This window comes from Procambarus clarkii, chromosome 22 (genome assembly GCF_040958095.1).
Source record: "Procambarus clarkii isolate CNS0578487 chromosome 22, FALCON_Pclarkii_2.0, whole genome shotgun sequence".
Taxonomy (NCBI): domain Eukaryota; kingdom Metazoa; phylum Arthropoda; class Malacostraca; order Decapoda; family Cambaridae; genus Procambarus; species Procambarus clarkii.
In genome coordinates, this window is record NC_091171.1 from 3,097,983 (window position 1) to 3,108,598 (window position 10,616).

General features: G+C 44.7%; 1 protein-coding gene across 1 annotated transcript in view; it reads left to right on the top strand.

Annotated features, from left to right (window-relative positions):
- LOC138367603 (involucrin-like) overlaps nucleotides 1–8,507 on the top strand; it is a 42,532-nt gene extending 34,025 nt beyond the window's left edge. The window contains exon 2 of the mRNA XM_069329323.1: nucleotides 7,014–8,507. Within this exon, the coding sequence (XP_069185424.1) occupies nucleotides 7,014–8,507 (1,494 nt within the window). The remainder of the gene's footprint in view (nucleotides 1–7,013) is intronic.
- Nucleotides 8,508–10,616: the final 2,109 nt, after the last annotated feature.

Consider the following 10,616-nt stretch of genomic DNA (forward strand, 5'->3'; position numbering starts at 1 on the left):
ACCTGTGAGACACACTGAAGCTCCGCTCGTATCCGTTGTTTCAATTAACAAAATCAGAAACACTGATAAGAACAAATTAGTAATCCAGCTCCTAGAAACTTTTAAGGTCAACCCAAGTTTACCATATTTCTAGGTTTACCCATAAGGTTGATATTCCTATACGGCCCATAATTTCGAGTAGAGGTTCCTTCTCCTACAAGTTAGCGAAATGGCAGAGCAGTGTATTGTCCCATTTTCATGGGTGTCTTATTGAACCCGCACGTTAAGCACTCTTAAGACTTTACAAGTCAAATTCTGAACTTGGACTGTAGTAAAGTTGTTAATCTTGGATGGTGACTTTTCACTGAGGTTCCTGTTGACGGAGTCGTGATACTCCTGGAAGGCAAGTATTCATAGGTGTTGTCTGAGAGGCTGAACGCTCTCGTCCCCTGTATCAACATTAAGGTTTAATGGGAGTCAGATGACAAATTACCCTTTCTAGACGTGGTAGTAATAAGGAGGATCACCTCACTGAGCGTTACCGTGTACAGGAAGGGTACAAGTCCATTTAACTATCTCTACTACTTCACCAATCGTGTCAACAACGTATAGTGTTGCGTAGGGGTCTGTTGTTAAGAACACTGCGAATCTGTAGTCCTCAGTGCTCAGACATTGAAATCCATAAAATATACACTCACCTCAATTAAGTTTAAAAGTTGTCAAAACAAATTACTGCCATACTGACGCCACTGGGCAGCAGGAGACCAAGAACAGCTTGGGCATTCCATATACCTTCCCTACCTTGCGATGATTCCGGGGCTTAACGTCCCCGTGGCCCAGTCCTTGATCAGGCCTCCTGGTTGCTGGACTGGTCAACCTGGCTGTTGGACGCGGCTGCTCGCAGCCTGACGTATGAATCACAGCCTGGTTGATCAGGTATCCTTTGGAGGTGTTTATCCAGGTATCTCTTGAACACTGTGAGGGGTCGGCCAGTTATGTCCCTTATGTGTAGTGGAAGCGTGTTGAACAGTCTCGGGCCTCTGATGTTGATAGTTCTCTCACAGAGTACCTGTTGCACCTCTGCTCTTCAACGGGGGTATTCTGCACATCCTGCCATGCCTTCTGGTCTCATGTGATGTTATTTCTGTGTGCAGGTTTGGGACCAGCCCCTCTACTATTCTCCACTTGTAAATTATTGTCTCTCTCCCGCCTGCGCTCAAGAGAATACAGACTTAGGCTCTTTAGTCGGTCCCAGTGGTTTAGATGCTTCACTGAGGGGATTCTAGCAGTAGTATGGATTCATGAATTAGTATAGTTATAACTAAGGTTCTTAACAGTGTGCTCTAAGCAAAATGGGTAACACAAAATTCCTTTCCAGTTTTCTAAATAAAGTAAAAATGAATTAGTAAACGTCTATCGGAAGAAAGGTTAAGCCGAGGGCGGCGGAGTTCATAAGATTCTTTGTGGTGATTTCAGTAAAGTTTATTATGGGGTAAACAGACAGCGATGTAAACCCTCGCATCAAGTAACACAAGAGGTCTATCAGATATGGCCAAGCTGGCTCAGCTTACCTCCCACCCTCACCACACACCTCCCACGCTCACCACACACCTCCCACCCTCACCACACACCTCCCATCCTCACCACACACCCTCACCACACACCTCCCACCCTCACCACACACCCTCACCACAAACCTCCCGCCCTCACCACACACCTCCCACCCTCACCACACACCTCCCGCCCTCACCACACACCTCCCACCCTCACCACCCACCCTCACCACACACCACCCACCCTCACCACACACCACCCACCCTCACCACACACCACCCCACCCTCACCACACACCTCCCACCCTCACCACACACCTCCCGCTCTCACGTCACACCTCACAAGTATCACCTATTCTGACAACGTCTTCCATATTCTGACGGAGCACCTTAGCAGGCGCCGTCAGCTCAGGAGACAGTCTGGTGTTTCTCTACCTGCCACCAGACCTTCCGTCCCTCCGTCAGCAGCTCTCCTTGCAAGGTAGTGGTGAAGGTGACCCTTGGTGGTGACCTGGAGGAGGAGCACCTCGTCCTCCAGCACCAACTCCACCTTGCGTATGGCATCCCGCCACCAGTCTGCGTAAATCTAATTAACACACCGGTGTCCGGTTAATTTCTAGGCGGATGACGGGTGTTCCTTCTCTAAGGGTCGCGGCCATACCTCAAACACCCAGTGTCCGGGCTAGGACCGGTCCCTCCCCCCCCCCTCACCTTCCATAAACTTGGTAGAGCGGAATGTTCTGCCATGGGTTCGTCCCTAGCCTTCACCACCTCTAGCCTCACCTCCTATCCACCTCCACCAGCTTGGATGTAAATATTGCTCTTACTTGCATTCGTTAAACGCCGCTAATGTTCGTTCTGTATCGCCGTTAAACGCGATTCGTGTTCGTTCGGCATTACCGTTAAACGTGGCTATGTTTAGTTAGCTTCGTTAATCGAGATATTATTCCATTCGGTTTCAGTGACTTTTTTCTTATGATGTCTAAGACATCATAAGAAGGAAAGTGAAAAGCCATGCAACCTCTGAAGAGACAACTAACACAACACCAATACCCGCTATTAGACTATTTTACAGGAACTTCTTTTCCACAGCTCATAAAACGGAGGAAAGGGTCCTGAAAGATATTGTTAATAGAAACGTTATCCCTACAGACAAAAATCAGAGGATACAACTGACGATTTACTATAAAACCAGAAAAACGGCCAGCCTACTCATGAGAAACTCTCCAGACACAAAACAGAACGCTTTACAAGAGACTAACGTCGTCTATGCCTTCAAATGCCCACTTGGGGACTGTAAGCTCCAAAAAACCCAGTATATAGGCAAGACAACAACATCTCTTTCTAGGCGTTTAACGATGCATAAGCAACAGGGCTCCATTAAGGAACATATAATCTCTTCCCACAACCAAACCATCGCCAGAGAAATCCTAGTAAACAACACAGAAATCATCGATAGATACAGCGATAGCAGGCGGCTTGACGTTTGCGAGGCACTACACATCAAGAAGTCAACACCAGCAATCAACAGCCAATTATTGCACAACTATATTCTACCCACCTCAAGACTCCGCTCCAATATAGAAGCATCAAGAAATATGGACCAATAGGCTTTCTACAAACACTTCTATTCAATATCCATTGCTTCGTGTTCTGTCTTGTGTTGATGAAATTAATACCGTATTAATACTCTTGTTCTGTCTTGTGTTGATGAAATTAATACCCTATTAATACCACATTTTTTTCTGTCTTGTGTTAATGCCACATCACCCCTTCCACCTCACTCAAATGTAGATATAAAATCGGAGAAACGTAAGTTCTATTCAGTTGTGTATTTGTGAACTAAAGTCTTTGAAAATGTAATAAGTTTTACGAAACGCGCCCGTGTCGCGTCAGACTAGAAATAAAAATGAATTTTGGAGAATTGATTTTTGATTTACCTCCAACAGTGAAGCGTAATGTACGAAAGATTGAGAAAATTCGTGTTAGAATTATTAATCTTACTTTTTCGGTCATATTTAATAATATATGTCTACAGGAAAGACTGCTACCAAAATATACTAATATATATATATATATATATATATATATATATATATATATATATATATATATATATATATATATATATATATATATATATATATATATATATATCTGTACTATAGGGGGAAACGTGTCTGTGTCTGTTCAAAGTTGGAGGCCACACGCTCGGGGTTAGGCTCACCCAAATTGTCAGAGGGACTGGTCTGGGGTACGGGATGAACATAGTCTGGTCGGGGTCGCCATAATTCAAAAGGGAACAGCGTGCCAGAGTCACACTTAGACCCCCAAGACGATTTTTGGCACTGCCTGCTGGCACTGCCCGCTGGCACTGCCCGCTGGCTAAACAGCTAAATATTTTCAAAACAAAGTTTTGAAAGAATTTTTTCCCTGATAGTTATACGAAGCATTAAACACTGGTCGCGGGGAAATTAACAGAACTATCCTGCCGTTAATAATTTGGCCGTACTTGCATAACTCAGACGATTCTCCCAAAGTCTAACAGACTATGGGGTAACTTATTTTTTTTTTTTTGTATTTCCTGGTGCGTCCATACTCTTGGTGCACAGGCTGGGCAGCCTGCCTGGTGCGTCCATACTCGTGGTGCACAGGCTGGGCAGCCTTCCTGGTGCGTCCATACTCTTGGTGCACAGGCTGGGCAGCCTTCCTGGTGCGTCCATACTCTTGGTGCACAGGCTGGGCAGCCTGCCTGGTGCGTCCATACTCTTGGTGCACAGGCTGGGCAGCCTTCCTGGTGCGTCCATACTCTTGGTGCACAGGCTGGGCAGCCTTCCTGGTGCGTCCATACTCTTGGTGCACAGGCTGGGCAGCCTTCCTGGTGCGTCCATACTCTTGGTGCACAGGCTGGGCAGCCTTCCTGGTGCGTCCATACTCTTGGTGCACAGGCTGGGCAGCCTGCCTGGTGCGTCCATACTCGTGGTGCACAGGCTGGGCAGCCTTCCTGGTGCCCTCCCTCTCTGCCCAGCTGGCTCGCCCCGACGAAACCGCTGGGAAAGAGCTCAGCTCCTGGGCTCACACTCGTATCCTTAACTCCTTTGGTGTTGGTTCTGCTTACAAGCTTCAGTTGACTGTATCTGTCCAGCAGTGAGAGACAGGTGACAGACATCCGACCTCTCTGACTCTCGGGGGTATAGTGACCTGTCTTGGCCAATCCTCGCGCTTTCCTTGCATGACTTCATTGTCTTGCTTCGCTCTGATTGGTTGTGACTGGCTGCGCCGTCTCAGTCACCATGGCAACTATAGCCTCTAGCGCACAAATCTCAGAGATTCCCGCCACGTCTTGGCGGGAAAGAGCCCTCGTCTACCCGTGTCCGCCCCATCACATAATTAACTTCTTATTGTCATAAAACACATTAATACTTAACGTATTTTTGTCTAATTAAAACCCAAAAGCACGAGAAGTACAAAAATGGTGGGCGGGAACAATCTCATACGGAGGCCTAGGCTAGGCTGCCTAGAATCATGACACTTGTATGTTGTGATCATGTCTCCTCTGTTCCTGCTATCCTCCAGGGTTGTGAGATTTAGTTCCATTAGCCCCATGTTCGTAGCTTGACCCTCTTAGCTCTGGCACCAATCTTGTTGCAAACCTTTGTATTGTTTCAATATTGGCTTTATGCTTCACAAGGTGCGGGTTCCATGCCGGTGCTGCGTACTGCAGTATTGGTCTACACAAATGTTGTGTAGATTGTCTTGATGGAGTCTTGATTCAGGTTACTAAACAATGTTCTTATATTTGCCAACGTCCCACATGCTGCTGATGTTATCATGTTTCTGTGTGCCTCCGGTGTGGGTGTTGGAACTATATCCACTCATATATCATTCTCTCTCTCTCGGAGTGGTGGTGGGAGTGGTGGTGGGAGTGGTGGTGGGAGTGGTGGTGGGAGTGGTGGTGGGAGTGGTGGTGGTGGTAGTGGTGGTGTCGGGAGTGACCGCCACTTTACTTAAGCAGAAGGAGAGTGTGTCATCCCGCCAGATTATCTGGGTGTGGGGTTCCTTGAGAGGGTTCAAGATGCTTACCGACACTTATGGCCGGTGTCAAGACTTGTTACCCCCCCCCCCCAACACTCAACAACACCCCCCCCAACACTCACCCTCTTTGTCCTTCCGTTTTCATTATTCATACCACTATCCTTTTTTCCCCCTGTGCGAGCCTCACCCGCCTGTAGCGGTGATTACGGCGGCCCGTGAAGCCTTAAATACTCTTGAGGGCGTTAGAGTTATCGATATACATTTTTCTGTGAATATTTTATCGTGTGTGTGTGTGTGTGTGTGTGTGTGTGTGTGTGTGTGTGTGTGTGTGTGTGTGTGTGTGTGTGTGTGTGTGTGTATGAGAAGGCTGACTTGCATGTTGGGTGTAATCCCAGGGGCTGGTGGATACCTTCCTGCCGCCCGTTGAAGTCACTCCAGGACTTGAGGTCCTCTCCAACGCTGCCTCCAGTGTTCGGCTGTCACTCACACCCCTTCCCCCCTCCATCCCCCCCTCTCCTTCCCCCCCTTAACATCTAGACACAGCGAACCTTCTCCCAACTTGTTGGTGACCTCTCACCTTTCTCTACCAACAAAATATATATATATATATAAAACATTAAGCAAGAGATTTGTCAGAGTAGCAACTGCTCTTGCAAAATACAAAAATTAAATTACGACAACTTCAGCAACTTATCTAACTGGTCGATAAGGATGCTACTATCTTCCAAGGGAAGGGAAGGGAATTATCAGGGGGAAAGTTGCAAGCCATTACGATTTGGAAGGGATCAGGATAAGGATTTGGGATTGAGGAATGGTGCCCAACCACTTGGACGCTCGGGGATTGAACGCCGACCTGCATGAAGCGAGGCCGTCACTCTACCATCCAGCCCAAGTGGTTAGAAGATAGAGTCGTGTGAAGGAAACGACTGAATTAGGTTCGGTCTCTTAACAGCGCAGTTCCATGCAAAGAAAACAAGGAAAACGTTTGTGCTAATCAGCGTACAACAGGCTCAAAATAGCATCCAAAACACACACACACACACACACACACACACACACACACACACACACACCCACACACACACACACACACACACACACCCACACACACACACACACACTCACATCCCCCCCCCCCCACAGGCACGCAGGTGATCTAAACGACAACCAAAGTACTCCATCAAAGTACATTTGCAGTTGTGTTTGGTGTTGGTGGTTGACCTGGCGGCCGGCGCCGCTCCCACGATGACCACCACTGACACCCACGTGACGGGGGGCGAGGTAGAGAGACATACATCACGGCAGGAAGGCTGTCAAGCCACCTGACAAGGAGCTGGGGCAGGGGGGGGGGGGAGTAGGTACGATGACTGTGGAGGCCAGTAGTCACGTGGAGTCGAATACTGAGCTTCAGAGAGGAGGAAGAGTGGAAGATTGGACTTCTGACAGCAACAGGGTGGAAGATTGGACTTCAGACAGCAACAGGGTGGAAGATTGGACTTCAGACAGCAACAGGGTGGAAGATTGGACTTCAGACAGCAACAGGGTGGAAGATTGGACTTCAGACAGCAACAGGGTGGAAGATTGGACTTCAGACAGCAACAGGGTGGAAGATTGGACTTCAGACAGCAACAGGGTGGAAGATTGGACTTCAGACAGCAACAGGGTGGAAGATTGGACTTCAGACAGCAACAGGGTGGAAGATTGGACTTCAGACAGCAACAGGGTGGAAGATTGGACTTCAGACAGCAACAGGGTGGAAGATTGGACTTCAGACAGCAACAGGGTGGAAGATTGGACTTCAGACAGCAACAGGGTGGAAGATTGGGCTTCAGACAGCAACAGGGTGGAAGATTGGGCTTCAGACAGCAACAGGGTGGAAGATTGGGATTCAGACAGCAACAGGGTGCAAGATTGGGCTTCAGACAGCAACAGGGTGGAAGATTGGGATTCAGACAGCAACAGGGTGGAAGATTGGGATTCAGACAGCAACAGGGTGCAAGATTGGGCTTCAGACAGCAACAGGGTGGAAGATTGGGCTTCAGACAGCAACAGGGTGGAAGATTGGGCATCAGACAGCAACAGGGTGGAAGATTGGGCTTCAGACAGCAACAGGGTGGAAGATTGGGCTTCAGACAGCAACAGGGTGGAAGATTGGGATTCAGACAGCAACAGGGTGGAAGATTGGGCTTCAGACAGCAACAGGGTGGAAGATTAGGCTTCAGACAGCAACAGGGTGGAAGATTGGGCTTCAGACAGCAACAGGGTGGAAGATTGGGATTCAGACAGCAACAGGGTGGAAGATTGGGCTTCAGACAGCAACAGGGTGGAAGATTGGGATTCAGACAGCAACAGGGTGGAAGATTGGGCTTCAGACAGCAACAGGGTGGAAGATTAGGCTTCAGACAGCAACAGGGTGGAAGATTGGGCTTCAGACAGCAACAGGGTGGAAGATTGGGATTCAGACAGCAACAGGGTGGAAGATTGGGCTTCAGACAGCAACAGGGTGGAAGATTAGGCTTCAGACAGCAACAGGGTGGAAGATTAGGCTTCAGACAGCAACAGGGTGGAAGATTGGGCTTCAGACAGCAACAGGGTGGAAGATTGGGATTCAGACAGCAACAGGGTGGAAGATTGGGCTTCAGACAGCAACAGGGTGCAAGATTGGGCTTCAGACAGCAACAGGGTGGAAGATTGGGCTTCAGACAGCAACAGGGTGGAAGATTGGGCATCAGACAGCAACAGGGTGGAAGATTGGGCTTCAGACAGCAACAGGGTGGAAGATTGGGCTTCAGACAGCAACAGGGTGGAAGATTGGGCTTCAGACAGCAACAGGGTGGAAGATTGGGCTTCAGACAGCAACAGGGTGGAAGATTGGGCTGCAGACAGCAACAGGGTGGAAAAATGGGCATCATAGAGAACAAAGGGCGGAATTTCTCGTAAACTTAACAATTCATTCAGGTCAATAATTAGACCCACATGTTGCGTGTCATATCAACTTCTAAAATAGTTAGTCCAAAATTAAAAATCCCATTGTAGAAATGGACTCTAATTCATAGGTAATTGAGATTTAGTAATTAGTAATCGAGATTCAGTTAATTAAAAAATAAGAACTACATTATTTTAAAATATAAAGTCTTAATAAAAAAATTCCCACTGACAGACTTACCTAGATTTTTATTTGATGAAATCTCTATAAATGAATTGCCTCTAAGTGCCAACTTAAGGGTCGTTAGAAGGCTATGTAATATTGACTAATTTCGGTTTAAAAACTGATTTCTATAGTAAAAATATGGAATGGCACTGGGCAACCCTCACTCCCCAGTTTTAAGTAATTTATATATGAAGTTCAGTGAGAAGCAAACTACTGTTTAGAATTATGAGGCCTATTGCCACTTGAGTATTATATATATATATATATATATATATATATATATATATATATATATATATATATATATATATATATGTCGTACCTAGTAGCCAGAACGCACTTCTCAGCCTACTATGCAAGGCCCAATTTGCCTAATAAGCCAAGTTTTCATGAATTAATTGTTTTTCGACTACCTAACCTACCTAACCTAACTTTTTCGGCTACCTAACCTAACCTAACCTATAAAGGTAGGTTAGGTTAGGTTAGGTAGGGTTGGTTACGTTCGGTCATATATCTACGTTAATTTTAACTCCAATAAAAAAAAATTGACCTCATACATAATGAAATGGGCAGCTTTATCATTTCATAAGAAAAAAAATAGAGAAAATATATTAATTCAGGAAAACTTGGCTTATTAGGCAAATTGGGCCTTGCATAGTAGGCTGAGAAGTGCGTTCTGGCTACTAGGTACGACATATATATATATATTTCAGTTGCATATTGTCCTGGGGACCATTCAGGCTTGTTCGCATATATATATATATATATATATATATATATATATATATATATATATATATATATATATATGTATATATTGGTGTATACTGGCAGCAGGTTTTCTTTCAAAACATGTCTCATTGAATATGACCGCATATTCTGTATTTACCATTTTCTGATTTAGGGCTTCTATCCCTCTAACAATTTTTTTAGCATCAGGGCTTAGCTGAAATAGGAGTTCTCCAAAACTCATTTTCGTAATTTTAAGGTGAAGAAAAGAAGTGAATTACTAAATTCTTAGTAATTCACTTAGTAATTCACTTCTTTTCTTCATCTTAAAATTACGAAAATGAGTTTTGGAAGAACTCCTATTTCAGCTAAGCCCTGATGCTAAGAAAATAGTTAGAGGGATAGAAGCCCTAAATCAGAAAATGGTAAATACAGAATATGCGGTCATATTCAATGATATATATATATTATATATATGTATATATATATATATATATATATATATATATATATATATATATATATATATATATATATATATATATATATATGTCGTACCTAGTAGCCAGAACTCACTTCTCAGCCTACTATGCAAGGCCCGATTTGCCTAATAAGCCAAGTTTTCATGAATTAATGTTTTTTCGTCTACCTAACCTACCTAACCTAACCTAACCTAGCTTTTTTTGGCTACCTAACCTAACCTTACCTATATATATAGGTTAGGTTAGGTTAGGTAGGGTTGGTTAGGTTCGGTCATATATCTACGTTAATTTTAACTCCAATAAAAAAAAATTGACCTCATACATAGTGAAAAGGGTAGCTTTATCATTTCATAAGAAAAAAATTATAGTAAATAAATTAATTCAGGAAAACTTGGCTTATTAGGCAAATCGGGCCTTGAATAGTAGGCTGAGAAGTGAGTTCTGGCTACTAGGTACGACATATATATATATATATATATATATATATATATATATATATATGACAATGTCAGACCACGGAGGAAAATGAAACAGGAATTTCCTTAAGTACTTTCGTATATTAAATACATCTTCAGAAGGAATATAGATTCCTTCTGAAGATGTATTTAATATACGAAAGTACTTAAGGAAATTCCTGTTTCATTTTCCTCCGTGGTCTGACATTGTCACATTCTTAATCACGTGTTT